The 17,716-nt window shown below is 40.6% G+C and overlaps 2 protein-coding genes across 4 annotated transcripts in view; both read right to left on the bottom strand.

Moving 5' to 3' along the window:
- Window positions 1-6,159, bottom strand: part of ttbk1a (tau tubulin kinase 1a) — a 66,917-nt gene extending 60,758 nt beyond the window's left edge. For 2 of the 3 annotated variants that reach the window (XM_047365186.1, XM_047365188.1), the window contains exon 1: window positions 321-857. The gene's annotated coding sequence lies outside the window, so the exon portion shown is untranslated. Of the gene's footprint in view, window positions 1-320; window positions 858-6,062 lie in introns of those variants that run through there. The other variant, XM_047365187.1, reaches the window with a different exon arrangement.
- A 3,629-nt stretch (window positions 6,160-9,788) lies between these two features.
- Window positions 9,789-17,716, bottom strand: part of tpcn3 (two pore segment channel 3) — a 37,428-nt gene continuing 29,500 nt past the window's right edge. The window contains exons 15-19 of the mRNA XM_047366586.1: window positions 17,480-17,696; window positions 17,251-17,341; window positions 12,790-12,903; window positions 11,954-12,069; window positions 9,789-10,321 (exon numbers count right to left, since the gene is read on the bottom strand). Of these exons, the coding sequence (XP_047222542.1) occupies window positions 10,191-10,321; window positions 11,954-12,069; window positions 12,790-12,903; window positions 17,251-17,341; window positions 17,480-17,696 (669 nt within the window). The 3' untranslated portion in view covers window positions 9,789-10,190. The remainder of the gene's footprint in view (window positions 10,322-11,953; window positions 12,070-12,789; window positions 12,904-17,250; window positions 17,342-17,479; window positions 17,697-17,716) is intronic.

Genomic DNA, 17,716 nt, shown 5'->3' with positions numbered 1-17,716 from the left:
AACCGCAGCATCCCTGCATCACTCTTTATTCAATCTGTCCTCTCTGCAGTGCACAGTCATGGGTCCTCGGCGCGCATGCGTACATTTACATCTCACCAATCAATACATTTGGCCCGCACTGAACCACGTTATGAATTAAAGAACATTACAGCTACACAATCTGCAGCAGCATCCGAGGGATGTGCAGGTCTCATTTGCATTAAAGGTCACTGATACGGATTATTAATTTCACTTCCATCGGCCCGAAACGTTTCCCCACACACACCCACTAAATGCTGTAAGAGCTAGTCCGGGCCAGAACTGGTCCGGATCGGGCCTACCTGGCACACCGTCCGCTCCTTTTCCGCCTTTTGGGAATCTTCATCTGGGATTTTACTTCGGCACAAAACGTTCTGGTCCAGAAAACCCACCGTTCCTCTAAGAAGGGGTCGAGGTCTGGGCCTCGGACTCCCACAAGACTAAATCACCATTTATGTCTCCTCAGACAGGGATGTCAACCCGGACCGGGCCCGTCCTAAAACCAGGCGTCCCGCTACAAGTCCAGAACAAACCGAGTCCAAAAGGAAACCGAAGGTTCTATTTTCGGAGCCCCACTGCCATCCCGCACTCATCTGATGCTGCGGCTGACGATGATGCTGAGGGGGAAGAGGAGCACGGGGGAGGAGGAGGAGAGGATGGAGGAGGATGAGGAGTGGTTCCTTCCTCCTGCTGGCCCGGATCCGAAAGACTAATCACAAGAAAAGCCAGAACCAGCAGCGCTGGCAGAGGTTGACCCATGCGGGCGTTCAGGGCGGTGTGTGGCGGTATGGACCTCCGGCACCAGCCCGTTTGTCCGCACTGCAGCTCTGCCTCCACCAGCGTCAGAACAGCCAAAGCAATCACAACCACAACATCCGGCAGGACCTTTCAAAATAAACGCCCTCTAACTAACGCATTCATCACAATGTGCTAAAGTTAAAGGTCCCCGCGACGTCGTTCCGTTGAAAACTAAAACAATCAGTTGAATAAAAGAAAGATTAAACAGGATTCCGTTAACATGACGTTCAGGATTTTAAAGCAGCTCTGAGACTAAATGCACAGCACACAAAGTTATTCACACCCCATGAACTTTCTCTTATTTTGTCATATTACCACAGCAAACTTTAACGAATTTTATTGGGATTTTATGTGAAAGACCAAATAATTTTACAGTGGATGAAAAACAGTTTTAAATGCTTTTTACAAAACAAAACAATTCTGAACCTTTTGCCCAACACAGAAAACACAGATTGGAGAAACTCTAATACTATGATTACTAAATACCATTCCCAGGGTGAAACATGGAGGTGGCAAAATCATTCGGGGGGGGCAAGCTTTTTTCAGCATTGACAGGGAAGCTGATCAGGAAGCTGGATGGATAATCCTAGAAGAAAACTTGTTAAAGGCTGCAGATGACTGGGGCAGCTGTCTGCCTTCCAGAAGGACAACAGCCCTTAAAATGCAGCCAGAGCTACAAGAATCAGAACCAGAATCAGATTTTATTGCCAAGTTTGTACAGACAAACAAGGAATTTGATTCCGGTACACTTTACTCTCAATAATAAAGAATATCTTTTTAAATGTACACATATACTTTACATTGGAATATAATATGAGATCAGTCCAAGACTGTCAAGTGTTCATTAGAGAAACGGCCTGGGGGAAAAAACTGTCTCTGTAGCAGCTGGGGTTAGCAGACACCACTCTGTAGCGCCACCTGAAGGTAAAAGCCTAAATAGTTTGTGTGCAGGGTGTGTGGGGTCTGCAGAGATTTTAGCTGCCCTTTTCCTGACCTCTAGACCTGTATAAGTCCTGGATGGAGGGAATCTCAGCCCTGATGATTCTCTCTGCAGTTCTGATTGTTCTTGCAGTCTGGACCTGTCCTGTTTTGTGGATGAGCCAAACCAGAATGAGATGGACGAAGACATGACAAACTGAATTATGGAAGTGTAGAAGATGACCAGCAGCTCCTATGGAAGGTTTTACTTCTTGAGTTCCCTCAGGAAGTACTGTCTCTGCTGGACCTTCTTCCGTCCACTGAGGGGCAATCATTCCAGCGGACAATGGAATGGTTTTGATCAAAGCATATTTTTTGTGTAGGAATGGCCCAGTCAAAGTTCAGACCTAAATCCAATTGAGAACCTGTAGCAAGATATATAAATTGCTGTTCACAGAAGCTCTCCATACAGTCTGACTGAGCGTGAGCTATTTTGTAAGAATTAGCTAAAATGTCTGTAAAGCTGGTACAGATACACCTCAAAAGACTTGCAGCTAAAATTGTAGTGAATTGTGTTTTTTAACTTATTGACTGTCGGGGCTGAATACAAATATTTATGCAATATTTTTCAGATTTTTATTTTTTTAAAAACCTTCATTTTTTTTCCACTTCTCAGTTTTTCACTCATTTGTATTGGTCTATCACATAAATCCCCCAAAAATACATGAAGGTTTGCCTGCATCGTGATAAAATGTGAAAATGGTTAAGGGGTGTGAAGACTTTTACATAGCATGGTATAAATACTAGAGAGCAATAGCCAAAAATCATCCAGTGATACCATAAAGCTGTCATAATCTGCGGTTGAGCAGGACCAAAGCAGCAACAGGATATCAGCAGACGCATGGCCAGGATGGATGTTTTAGGGGTGGATCATGCCATTACCCCAACACCCCCCATCCGTTGGGCGGAGGAGGCCTCGGAGGGAGGGTAAGAAACAAAACAAAAAACAAAAGTAAGGGCAGGGGACCTGGAGAAGTTGAGGCTCAGACTCACAGAGGAGCTCAGCAGCAGGAACACATAGGAGCTTAGGAACAGGACCTCCACCTGGACATCCCCGTCAGAGAATTGAGGGACAAGAAGTCGAGGCGGGTCCACCTGGACACCCTCTTTGGCAAACTCAGGCACTGGAACATGAGGCAGGTCTACCTGGACACCCTCGACGGAGACCTCAGGGGCACGAAGAGGTAGAAGGAGGTTGAGTTGAGGAGTGGGCTCTGGTGCTTTCAGGCTGTGAGGTGCAGGTTCTTGTGCTTTTAGGGAGCCTGAGGCAAGCTCTAGGACCTGAAGGCAGTGGCAGCGGGCATAGGACTTCACCGACCCCCGCAGAGGAAGTTCTAGGTGTCAGACTTAGAGGCTGCCGGCAGGGTACTAATTTGGGCGTTCTGCTCTGAGGTCTCGTACAGAGATTGTAGCGCCATGGGTCGCTCCCAGAGGTGGTGTCGCCACCCTTGAGCCCCAAAACAATTGCTGCTTCATCTTTTACTTTGATCAGCGCATGTTCTTCTCTGCCTGGAGTCGGAAATATTCTAAAAGAGTACTAACCTCTGCCCCTGTTGCTAGGTCCTTTTTCTGGTCAGATCGTTCTATCATAATCTGTGGTTGAGCAGGACCAAAGCAGCAGCAGAACATCTGCGTATGCATGGTGAGTATGGATGTTTTAATGAAACCGATGATAAACTCACAGGACACGTGGAGACACAGGATGTGGGAGATGGCAACAAAGGAGCTGATAATGGGACAAAAAGAAATACATAGAAACAGGTGGGTGCAATTAACAAAAACAAAAACATTTGCGGACAATGACAAAAGCTTTGTATCAAACAACTATTTCCCATTGTAAAGAAAATGAAACTTTGTTGCACAGGAATTTAAGAGCTTCAGACAAAATGCTCTGAAAACAAGGAACTGCAAAACAATGAATCTCTACACAGAGCAAGCTGAAATGTTGTCCAAAAACTATAAGATGCACACGCAGTTCTGTGCAGATAAGAAAACTAAGAGCCATGAGTGTATTAGGTGCCTCCATGTGTCATTTTTAGAAATGAACTATACCATGTTGTCCTGTCAGCCACAGGCCTGTCAGACACTGTGCTATTCCGCTGAGCTCGTCCTTCCTTTTTAAATATATAAGTTGGGACTCATACTCTTGTTTATGATTTTTGTTTTAGGGTTAGTTTTGGACTGAAGGTCACAGACTTTCCAGTTGTGGCTGAAGTTAGCAGCCATATCAAATTGAGTATATCTGCAAATAATTATCTAGCTGCATATGTTATGAGTCTTGTTTAGGGTGCTAGAGGTCCCAGGGTCACATCCTGGATGAGCCCCCAAATCTGTTAAGGTCCAACTTACTTAAAGTACAGGTGCAACAATTAAACTTTAAGTTTAAAGAGATTTGTGTAGTCAGCTTCTGTTAAAGTGTTGCAGGCAATTCAAATCTTACCTGCAGAGGATAACTCTGTCCGAGAGGGGCTAAGACCAAGTTGGACGTCTACCATCTTAAACAACTCCAATCTCAAAAGATGGTAGAAATCCACTTCGTTTGGGCCCGGCCCCTCTTCAACTAGCTGTTAACTTAACAGTATCCAGGAGCAACTAATCTACATTTATACTACATTAAACCACCAGGAGAGTTAGCTACTGCAGGTAAGATATTACCAGCTTATTAAAAAGCTTTTAAATGGGGAGTTTCAACAGAAACTCGTGAACTTTTCCTATAAGCTTGAGTGTAATTGAAACATGCAGATAGATAGTTATATCAATACAGCAACGGTCTGGAACTGAAAGACAAGCTGCTTCAAAAAGACCTTATCAGATTTTATTCTCCCAACACACTTGTTAGCTGTTTTAAATCTTCTGTGAATTATACATTTTTCAGGGCACGTTGTGTGGCATAGCAGTAGAGCACGCGACCCATATACGTAGACCTCAGTCCTGGACACAGACGTCGAAGGTTCAAGTTCCGACATCAAAGAGCTGTTCAGCATGTCTTCCTCCTCTCTCCAACCAACCCTAACCCCATTGTCTTCCAACTTAAAAAATAAATAAATAAATAAAGGCTACTAGAGCCACAAAATAAAAAAAATAAATATATATTTATATACATAATCAATTTTTCCACAAAACTAGTAATATGTCATCTGATCCTCGCCAATATTAAATCACAATAGTTTGTGGAAGCATTGGGAGAAAGTGTAGAAAAAACAATCAGTGGGCAGTTGATAAATAAAAAAATATCAGGCAAGTGTCCAATTTATTTGCCACAGATGCTCCTTCAGAGTTATTATGGGCCTCTTGGCTTAGTCTCTGAATAATGCAATCCTTGCTCAACTCAACAGTTTAGGTGGATGACCATGTCTTAGTAGGTTTGTTGTTGAACCATACTATCACCATTTCAGATGATGGATCAAACACTGGTCAGGGATATGTTCAAAGCTTGGAATATTAATTTAACCCTGCTTTAAATTTCCCCACGACTTTCTCACTGACCTGTCTGCTGTATTCCTTGGTCTTTATAATGCTGTTTGTTCACTCATTTTTTCCAACAAACCTCTGAGATCTTCACAGAACAGATGGATGTATATTGAGCTTATGTTAGACACAGGTGGACTCAGTTTTGTAATTTTGTGAGCACTGAAGACAGTAAGTTGCATAGAGGTTTCAGAGTAAAGGAAGGGTGCATAAAAATGCACACCAAACCTTTCTGATTTTTGTTTGTAAAACAAATGTCAAAACGAAGTAGTAAAATATTTGAACTATTTTAGAGAATACTGGTGTTCTAGGATTTCACTTCATTCATGCTACTTTTCGTGGGTCTATCACAATAAATCGCAGTATAATAAATACCGGGAAAACTGGGAAAAAGTTCAACTACGTCTCTGGGTGAGGCATGAGAGACTGGTAACTCCCACACTACTAGCACCTTCTGAATGCTTCATTCTATTTGGGCCTGTTACCACATTGTTTATTGTCGTCCGTCTCCTGCTTCCTTTTTATTTGATCAAAATGTACCTGCTGAGTGAATGTCTCACACTCCACAATGCTGAAAAATTTTGTTCTCTCTCTCCTAGAGCTTTTGCTGGTCTGACATCCATCCAGCCTGTGGCCTCACACACACACACACACACACACACACACACACACACACACACACACACACACACACACACAAACACACACACAGTCTGTCTCTCCTCAACAGTGTCACTTGTGGTCAGTTCAACCAGCTGTTTCTTTTAGCTCTTGTGTGATTTCTCGCCTGTTTGTCTTACCTGAATGTTGCTATCTGTCCGGAGGATAAAGAACCGAGCAGCTTCCACTCCCTCTGCTCCATCTCTACAGCATCAGCACCACACGCTTCCTCGGCGTTTCTATGTTCAAGCTATGGCTCCACTGCGCCCCCTGCTGATGGGTTGTCTCAACCACTGCAACGCGCAGTTACTCTCATTTTGCTATGAATTATTAAACCTGTTTAGGTTAGTAGTTACTAAGCTGTGGTGCACGTACTTGAACCGCTTTCACTTGTGCTCTGAATAAAATGTTGGCACAGTTGATTAACTAATGAAGTAATTATGATGTAATGCTTATTAAATATACAAGCAAAAATGATAAGTTCTTGTGGCATATTGATCTTGGCATAATAAGAAACTGCTCCAAAGAAAAGTATAACAGAGAAACATTTGAGAACTCCTGGACAAATCGAAGTGGACTACTACCAGGTGGTGCCTTTAATTTCTTCTCAGAACTTGCATTTTCGGGTTGGAAATATAACAAAATACCCCATGAACTTGGAAAGTCGTGACTTTCTGGAGTTTACTATTCAGTATGGCTGCAACTCATATTAAAATGTAGTTTAGGCTGCAGCTAGGGGCCTACACTAGTACTTCAGACATGTAATTAAGCTAGTGGCCCAATTAGAATTGTACAGCCACTATTTGCCGACACGTTTTTTAGTGTTTGAACGCCGAAATATTGAGACAAATGTATTATGAACTTGTTGCCGGTGTTACGTCGATTCGCGTTTCTCCATCAGATACGGTTTCCCCAGCGTCTCCTTGCCGCTCACGCGGCAAAAAAGGCGCGTGCTTGTTGCAGGCTCGGAACCGTCGCGCTGTGCTCGCGCCACAGGGGAACTACGGTAACCTTGAAAGCTCAAATGTCGTGTTTCGGAGAAGTCGATCTACATTTGTTTAGCTAGTGTGTTATTAGATAAACTAATATATCATCATTTTATAGATAGATAGATAGATAGATAGATAGATAGATAGATAGATAGATAGATAGATAGATAGATAGATAGATAGATAGATAGATAGATAGATAGATAGATAGATAGATAGATAGATAGATAGATAGATAGATAGATAGATAGATAGATAGATGTAAATATAATGACACATATTTATATACACACACACAGACATGTATAGATATAGATATATATATATATATATATAGAGAGAGAGAGAGAGAGAGAGAGAGAGAGAGAGAGAGAGAGAGAGACTACAGATATCTATACTGTTGTGATCCTATATGGTCCTATAAATGTACTATAAACCCCGTCAGATCCCCCCTGCACAAAACAAGGGAAACGGTATCTGACGGTCCTATAAACTCCATCAGATACCGTTCCTCCTGTGTTAAACAGCGGAAACGCATCCTGATGGATCTCCACACCGTCAGATACCGTCCCCCCTGTAATAAATCTCTCTATATATATATATATATATATATATATATATATATACGTCTGTGTGTGTGTATATAAATATGTGTCGTTATATTTACATCTATCTATCTATCTATCTATCTATCTATCTATCTATCTATCTATCTATCTATCTATCTATCTATCTATCTATCTATCTATCTATCTATCTATAAAATGATGATATATTAGTTTATCTAATAACAACACACTAGCTAAACAAATGTAGATCGACTTCTCCGAAACATGACATTTGAGCTTTCAGGGTTACCGTAATTCCCCTGTGGTGCGAGCACAGCGCGACGGTTCCGAGCCTGCAACAAGCACGCGCCTTTTTTGCCGCGTGAGCGGCAAGGAGACGCTGGGGAAACCGTATCTGATGGAGAAACGCGAATCGACGTAACACCGGAAGCTACTACAATTACAATTAGCAAATCCCACTTGTTTTCCAACTTTCAACTAGTAAACTCAGCAGAACCTTCATTCTTCTTCCGAGGCAAATCTAAAAAAAAAATGTTATTGTTCTCCATTAGTGTTCCACCTTTCTTAGAAACTGAATTTTGACATTTCATAATCTGTAAACCATCATTGAAATTGACGGAAATAAATAGAAGACGATCTACAATGATCCATTGTCTATACGCTACTGCGCCGACCTGCAGATCTTAAATGTAGTTACTGATATCAATAACCTGTTCAATGTTATTCTATAGTTTCAGGAGAACATGTGTATACAATTTTGAGTAGACATAATAAAAAAAAAAAAACCGCTTCTCATGTTGTATGTTTGAAAGAAACAATCATAATAGATGAGAGTTTGACGACGCGATAAGCATCTGCTGGCTGCAGTTACATGTAATCTCCAGTAGGGGAATAACTCCACCTCTGTTGAATCATCAGATACTGGCAAATGTTTGCAATAGTAGTAAAACATACTATGTAAAATATGCTGTTTATTCTAGACAAAAAAAACTGTTTGTAATGTGGTGATGTTAATGTGGCTAAGATATAAAATTTTAACCAATAAGACGTTTAGCTATAGCAGTCCTTGGCTGTAATCTAGTTGAATGTTAAACTGTAATGAAATTGAAAAGGAATTAAAATTATATTTCATTTTGGCTGGAAATTAAGATCAAAGCCTTCCCCTTTAAGTTATGTTCCACTAGCTTCAAGAAACCAATGAATAACTGCAACATGTAAAATAGTTGAGAGGAAAAAAAGTGGGTTTCAAAAAGGTGCATCAGAAGATTCAGTGTATCAGAAAATTAAAGTATTACATAAAACCAATAGAAAATTGAGTCTCTTATATAAGAGGAAGCCCAGTTGGCTTTAAATTGAAAACTTCAGCCCATCTGCATTGTTGGGTCACGTGTCTCTCTTCCTCATGACCATATCCCAAGCTAACCTGAACCCAATTAAGCACAACACCTTGGTTATTAAAGGGGCTTTTGGTACCTTTGGCACCGAGGGAAGGTGCCACTTTTCCTGAAACAATCATCTCAATAAAGATTGTTAACAGAGAGAATAATTAAGTGCTCAAAATGTTTTCTTGCTGTGTCAGCTGTGCTGACATTGGATTTCATAAAATACAGTGGACCAACAGCACCAGATAACATGGAGCTCAAGTAGCTTGGATTCTGTGCCACCTCACATTTCCCCACATTCTGGGACTTTGATTTCCAAGTGAAATACAACATTTACTTTGTATCTAAAATGAGGACTCTGAACAACTGAGCAAAGTCCAGTCCCTTTTCTCAAGAACACTTTTAATTTTTTTCTCTGGTTCAGGAGTGGCTTAACCAACTGAATGTGATAGTTGTAGCCCATGTCTTTCACATGTCTGTGTGTGTTGGCTCTTGATGTTCTGACTTCTGCTGCAGTCCACACCTTGTAAATCTCTCAAAACTCCGTAATGAGCTTTGCTTCATGAACCTCTAAAGACTGTGGTTTTATCAGAGGCTTGTGCACTTTTCTACCACACATTTTCCTGCCACTTAACTTTCCATAAACCTGCTTGTTTACAACTGACAGGACATCCAGCTTTTAAATAATGACCTTTTGTGGCTTACCATCCTTGTGGAAGGTGTCAGTGACTGTCTGCTGGACAACTATTGAGGACAAATGATTTTTTGTAGACCATAACATGGCCACAACATTATATTTCTGTACAAAAAAATATTTCTATTTTGGTCTTACATAACAAAGGTGAATTTTGGCTTTTCATTAGATAGAAGCAAGAATAATCAAAATAAACAACTACAAAATAATCAGAAACCGTTCAAACATATCGTTCTGTGTGTAATAATAATTAATATGTTTTCTTAAAGAGTTTAATGATACTGTCCTTTACTAATAAAAACCTGTTGGTATAGAGTATACATACAGCATGCCATTTGCTTTTTCACTGCAAATACAATACAAGAAGTTTGCTTGTTTCATCTGAAACTATTTCTAATGTTTAGGGTTTTTAATTAATAATTCAACACACAAGACAGTAATGCAAATATTCTTTTTTGTGAAAATGCACATTTGGTTTGCATCTACACTTTGCTCTTAGATGCAAGTATAAAAATAAAACATCAACTCAGATCATGACACGATTAAACAGTTGATACATTGCACTGGATAAGTATCACATTTCAACATGTAGAACTATATCTAATGATACAGTTTCCCTTTAACGCTGTGCTTTCTATGCTGTGGCAAATGTTGGGTTTGCAAAGTTCCCAGTCTGGTCTTCAGGAATGTCATTTTCAGCGAAATCCTCTGGGTCGAGATCCGCCTCAAACATCCGCTGCAATAAAGCGTCCACTGTCCGGTATCCTGAAAGAAACAAGACAATCCACTGGTCAACATAAAACAGAAAGACATTTATAAACAACCTTCTTTCTATTCAGTGCAAGTCAGTAACCAAGAAAAGAATCATTCAGGAAAATTAAACTCAGAAACGTTGTGTGGGCACCCACAGACAACTGGCTGACAGAATGACATAATTAATCCCTTTAGCTTGTGCTGGGTTCAGAGCAGGTTCTAACAATATTAAAATCCAACTTGAGATGTACAAAGAGCTATGAAGGTCATTATTTAGCAAAGTAAGATGGACCAAAAATGGAAAAGGTTTAAAAAACTAAGAAGGATAGACCCCATAATTCATTTGCTTATAAAACCCATCTTTAGTAACTCTCAATCTATTTCTGTACAAATATCAGTCTCTCACATTTTGGAGGAATTCTTGCCCACTCTTTCCAGCGTTCCAGACATTAGTTACAGCACAGCTCTCTAAAGGTTCCTCGTACTCGTCGTCTTCCGCTTCATCCAGGACCGGGTCAGGGTGGCAGCAGACTCAGCAGAGACGCCCAGACGTCCCTCTCCCCGGACCCCTCCTCCAGCTTCTATGGGAGGAGCCCAAGGCGTTCCTAGGCCAGCCGAGAGACACAGTCTCTCCAGCATGTCCTGAGCCTCCTCCCAATGGGACGTGCCTGGAACACCTCCCGAGGAAGGCATCCAGGAGGCATCCGGTATAGATGCCCGAGCCACCTCAACTGGCTCCTCTCGATGTGGAGGAGCAACGGCTCTACTCCGAGCCCCTCCCGGATGGCCGAGCTCCTCACCCTGTCTCTAAGGGAGTGCCCGGCCACTCTATGGAGGAAGCTCATTTCAGCCGCTTGTATCCAGGATCTCGTTCTTTCGGTCATTAGCCAAAGTTCATGGCCATAGGTGAGGGTAGGAACGTAGACCGACTGGTAAATCGAGAGCTTTGCTTTTCAGCTCAGCTCTCTTTTCACCAGAATGGACCGGCACAGCGTCCCCATTATTGCGGCAGCCGCACCGATCCGTCTGTCGATTTCCCGCTCCATTCTACCCTCAATCGTGAAAAAGACCCCAAGATACTTAAACTCCTCCAAATGTTTGAATAGTGCGATTGAGAATTTGTCTCAATGTGGAATGTGAGCTTCAAAAAAGTTTGGAAATGACATAAGAATTCATAGCACTTCTCCAAGGTCATGGATGATATATTTTCCCCAGACCAGCAAACTCCTGCTTTTAATGTAAGAGAAGAACCTTCAATTAATCAGTTATACAAGCAGCAGCCGGTTGTTACTTTCTTAAAAGGCCTTTGGAAGACGTGAGGGTGGACCTAGTTTTCCACACTAAACATTTTAAAGTTGGCTTAATGTTTATATAAATAATGACAATGTGCTTTTTCTACTCTTGAAGACAGATTTAAATAATATTAGAACCTGCTAAAGAACTGATTATTTTTATTGTATGCAATAAAAAAAAACCTGGCATTAAAAGGTTGTGTACTTTCTTTACATCATGACTGTAAATTTGTGGATCTTTCAAATTCCAACACTTCCTTAGTTCAAAATGTAAAAAGTAACAATTTCCTTCCTCATATTCTTTAAAACAAAAGCTTTTTCTCCTACCTCTGCCATACATACAACGACTTACTTTTTGAAGAAACTTTAAATAATAGTGTAGGCAGGTTGGCTGTGGGTGACTGCCCAGTTCCTAAGTTGTTGTCAATGGTTTCCATGGCATTGACCAAATTGTCCTCCAGCTTCTCCCTGGTAAAGGTAAATACAATGTATGCATGTGATATAAAAGCAAATCTCGGCAGATATAAATCAGTAACAAAAAAACTAAACTAAAAAAAAACGTAAAAGTACAACAAAAAAGTGTGCACAATACAACACTGTGTCAAAATCCTACAAACCAGTGATACAGGTATAACTAAAAGCACTAAAACTGTTCAACATAGCGACCAAATGATACAAACTAACAGCATGAGGATGCATAGAGGCCCACAACATGATAACCAATAGCCATACTGAGATGATAATGAACCACTAAACAACCTGAAAAGATTGGCACATTATTATAACTAGAAACTAAGTAAATAGATGCTAAAATAAAATGAAATATAATCATATTATCTATCCAAACTACATAATAGAGTTAAGCCCTAAATTATTCATACCACAGACAGATTTAAATGTAATATCATCCACAGTCAACGAAGAACAATGTTTCTGATTGGAAAGAAATAGATTAGACAGGTAATTTCACTAAAAGATAAATATAAGTTACCTTTTTTTAATTCACATTTTAAAGCAAAAATTGCATGGCGAAAATTAGTAGAATTTTCCTAATTATGAACGGAAAAGCCTTTATTTGTGTTACAACAATCAAACCCGTCTTAAGTGTTGTGGTAACGCTCTAAATCCTCCAGGGTTATCCTGCAATGTACAATCACTATAATGCAAGTAAGACAGGGGTAACATTACTGTGCCACGGCAAGCTCAAGTTCCTCAATCTTCCTCTCCAGAGATGTTTGCAGATCACCTTTACCCACAGAGTACTCCACAAAGAACGCCTCGAGGACGAACGCCACGAAGATACTGAAAAAGAGAAGAGAAAGAGATGTCATTAACAAGTTTCAAGTACTGAGGAAAAGTAGGAATGTATTTTTGGTAGAAAATTGTAGGATTGAAATTCTAACAATATAGCACTCAAATTCACACTAAGCTGCAACATTTAGAGTTTGGTGATGGATTTCATCATGTATCAGAAAATCTTCGGAAAAATCCCATGCCATCTGTGAGGAAACTGAAACTTGGGCATCACTGGACCTCCCTTTTTCTTTAATTTGGAGAAAGCACTTGTAATATTAGTTGTGTTAAGCTACTTAAGTGGTTCTTGCTCGATTAATTTGTTATTTTCTATTGGCATGCCCTGTTGCCAGTTTTATATTTTACTAAACCTGATTTTTAGTGGGGCGTTGAATCATTTTAATTCAAATGGTAGGTGCTCTAACTGTACATTTGCCAACAAAGCTGATTATTATTACCCGATCCTGATCTTGATGGGAGTTTGTGAATGTCTCTTTAATTCCAGGTCTGTGACCAGAGTAACAAACCCAGACATTTGTTTTATGAACATACTTCACAGGTGCATCTCAGAAAATTTGAATATTGTGTAAAAGTGCAATATTTTTTGCCAGTGATTTCAGAAAGTGAAACGGTTATTTTATAGAGATTCATCTGACAGAGTAAAATATTTCAAGCTTTTCTTTCTTGTAATTGTGATGATTATAACTTACAGGTAGAATATCACTTTAGACAAATCAAAAAAGGATGTTCTAAGCACAAATGTAAGGCTTCATAAAAGCATGCCCATTTCTATGCATTCAATACTTGGTTGGGGATCCTCTTGCATGAATTATTGCATCGATGCGCCGTGGCATTGAGGTGATCAGTCTGTGGTTCTGCGTAGATGTAATGGAAGCCCAGATTGTTTTGATAGCTGCCTTCAGGTCATCTGCCTTGTTGGGTCTGGGGTCTCTCATCTTCCTCTTGACAATACTTCATAGATTCTCTATGGGGTTCAGGTCAGGGGAGTTTATTGGCCAATCAAGAACAGAAACACCATGGTCATTAAAACCAAAGTTTGGTACCTTTGGTAGAGTGGGCAGGTACCAAGTTCTGCTGGAAAATGAAATCAACATCTCCATAAAGCTTGTCAGCAGAAGGAAGCATGAAGTGATCAAAAGTTTGCTGGTAAATGGCTTAATTGATTGTGGACTTCAGAAAACACAGTGGACCAACACCAGCAGATGACATGGCACCCCAAACCATCACACTGGACTTCAAGCAATATGGATTCTGTGCCTCTCCACTCTTCCTCCAGACTCTGGGGCCTTGATTTCCAAATGAAATTCAGAATTTACTTTCATCTGAAAACAGGACCACTGAGCAACAGCCGAGTTCCTTTTCTCCTTAGCCCAGGTAAGCTAAGGTAAGGTAAGTTTATTTATATAACGCTTTTCAGCAACGAGACACCCAAAGTGCTGTACATACAATTACAATACAATCACAAAGCAAATAAACACAGATACAGACACAGAATAACAAATCAAATGATAAAATCAAACAACAGAGGTAATAAAAATAAATAAATAAAGAAAATAAAGAAAATAGAATGATGGATAAGAAATGAAAGGAAAATTGGACTGAAAACGTAACTAATTATGCTTAGATGGCACAGTCAAAGGCCACTCTAAAGAAATAAGTTTTTAATCTTGATTTAAAGCAAGACGCTTCTGATGTTGTCTCTGGTTCAGGAGTGGCTTGACATGAGGAATGCAACGTTTGTAGCCCAGGTCTAGTACAGGTCCTTCTCAAAATATTAGCATATTGTGATAAAGTTCATTATTTTCCATAATGTAATGATGAAAATTTAACATTCATATATTTTAGATTCATTGCACACTAACTGAAATATTTCAGGTCTTTTATTGTCTTAATACGGATGATTTTGGCATACAGCTCATAAAAACCCAAAATTCCTATCTCACAAAATTAGCTTATCATTAAAAGGGTCTCTAAACGAGCTATGAACCTAATCATCTGAATCAACGAGTTAACTCTAAACACCTGCAAAAGATTCCTGAGGCCTTTAAAACTCCCAGCCTGGTTCATCACTCAAAACCCCAATCATGGGTAAGACTGCCGACCTGACTGCTGTCCAGAAGGCCACTATTGACACCCTCAAGCAAGAGGGTAAGACACAGAAAGACATTTCTGAACGAATAGGCTGTTCCCAGAGTGCTGTATCAAGGCACCTCAGTGGGAAGTCTGTGGGAAGGAAAAAGTGTGGCAGAAAACGCTGCACAACGAGAAGAGGTGACCGGACCCTGAGGAAGATTGTGGAGAAGGGCCGATTCCAGACCTTGGGGGACCTGCGGAAGCAGTGGACTGAGTCTGGAGTAGAAACATCCAGAGCCACTGTGCACAGGTGTGTGCAGGAAATAGGCTACAGGTGCCGCATTCCCCAGGTCAAGCCACTTTTGAACCAGAAACAGCAGCAGAAGCGCCTGACCTGGGCTACAGAGAAGCAGCACTGGACTGTTGCTCAGTGGTCCAAAGTACTTTTTTCGGATGAAAGCAAATTCTGCTTGTCATTCGGAAATCAAGGTGCCAGAGTCTGGAGGAAGACTGGGGAGAAGGAAATGACAAAATGCCAGAAGTCCAGTGTCAAGTACCCACAGTCAATGATGGTCTGGGGTGCCGTGTCAGCTGCTGGTGTTGGTCCACTGTGTTTTATCAAGGGCAGGGTCAATGCAGCTAGCTATCAGGAGATTTTGGAGCACTTCATGCTTCCATCTGCTGAAAAGCTTTATGGAGATGAAGATTTCATTTTTCAGCACGACCTGGCACCTGCTCACAGTGCCAAAACCACTGGTAAATGGTTTACTGACCATGGTATCACTGTGCTCTCCTGACCTGAACCCCATAGAGAATCTGTGGGATATTGTGAAGAGAACGTTGAGAGACTCAAGACCCAACACTCTGGATGAGCTAAAGGCCGCTATCGAAGCATCCTGGGCCTCCATAAGACCTCAGCAGTGCCACAGGCTGATTGCCTCCATGCCACGCCGCATTGAAGCAGTCATTTCTGCCAAAGGATTCCTGACTAAGTATTGAGTGCATAACTGTACATGATTATTTGAAGGTTGACGTTTTTTGTATTAAAAACACTTTTCTTTTATTGGTCGGATGAAATATGCTAATTTTGTGAGATAGGAATTTTGGGTTTTCATGAGTTGTATGCCAAAATCATCCGTATTAAGACAATAAAAGACCTGAAATATTTCAGTTAGTGTGCAATGAATCTAAAATATATGAATGTTAAATTTTCATCATTACATTATGGAAAATAATGAACTTCATCACAATATGCTAATATTTTGAGAAGGACCTGTACATTCGTCTGTGTGTTGTGGCTCAGTCCTTGTAAAGCTCCCCCAAATTTTTGAATGGATTTCACATGACAATCCTCTGAAGGCTGTGGTTCTCCCTGTGGCTTGTGCATCTATTCCTACCACAGTTGTTCCTTCTACTAAATTTTCTGTTAATATGCTTGGATACAGAACTCTGAACAACCAGCTTCTTGAACAATTACCTTTTGTGGCTTACCCTCATTGTAGAGGGTGTCAATGACTGTCTTCTGGACATTTGTCCAGTCAGCAATTTTCCCCATGATTGTGTCGCCTATGACCCAGAGTGACAGACCATTTAAAGCACAGATGTCCAGTCCTCAAGGGTCGGTGCTCTGAAGCTTTTAGATGCGTCTCTCTGTCAACACCTGAATCACATAATGAGGCCATTAGCAGAACTCTGTGGAACTCCTGGTTAAACCCCTGGTTTAAAGGCTCAGGAAACCTTTGCAGATATTAATTAAGTTAAGATGTTAATTAAGTTCATTAGCCGCTTAGAGTGTGACACCATGAGTGTCCAGTTCTGAACTTTTTCACAGTATTCTAATTTTCACAGACAGAATTTTAGGTTTTCTTCATAACCATCAAAATTACAAGAAACACAGGCTTGGACTAATCACTCTATGTGTAATGATTCTATATAACAGGAGTTTCACTTTCTGAGATAACTGGCAAAAAATGCACTATTACGCAATATTCTAATTTTGTGAGATGTACCTGTAGATCTTAAATAGAATTTTGGGGCTAAAAACTGAAATATGATTCAATAGAGTTGAATTTGGTGGAATACAATTACAGTTTCTAAATCATCTCCCAATAATTAACATTTCATGTTACTCCCTGGTAACAAAACCATATGTTTAATGGATTGTTTGCATTCCACATTGGTCTTCATAAAATGTCGGATTTTTTTTCAATGACATTGCTTTGCTGTGTGTATCAGAAAATAATTGGTAGCAACTGTTTATACTTGATGATGATGATCACGACCATGACGTGGAAGAGGACGAAGAAGATCAGGGCTGATTTATGAGTGACGGTGGCAAATCCGGTGCCGAGCAGTGGGATCAGATTAAAGAATCAAAACATTGGGATTTCATCCTAAATACTTACAAAATTAAAGATAATTAAGGATTCCTGTTGAAAAGGGGAGGAACAACCTGCAGTGAGCATTGGCGGGTGCTTGTGTAAAAGGATATCGTGCCATTGGTTGACCACAGTGAGCTCCAATAGCAGGATGAAGGAGGACACCACGTTATTAAAGTTGTTTTTGCAGTAGCCGAGTTGTGCGAATGTGGAGCCTTTCAGCAAAGGGTTCCCACAGTATGTGCTCTTTGGGTTGCTGAGGTCTTCATAGAACTTCAATTTGTTTTTGAACAGCTCCATTCCCACCATGGCAAAGATGTAATACACCACCTGAGAAAGAGGTGAACAAT

Source organism: Girardinichthys multiradiatus, chromosome 5 (assembly GCF_021462225.1).
Source record: "Girardinichthys multiradiatus isolate DD_20200921_A chromosome 5, DD_fGirMul_XY1, whole genome shotgun sequence".
Taxonomy (NCBI): domain Eukaryota; kingdom Metazoa; phylum Chordata; class Actinopteri; order Cyprinodontiformes; family Goodeidae; genus Girardinichthys; species Girardinichthys multiradiatus.
This window is presented reverse-complemented; position numbering and strand designations above follow the sequence as displayed.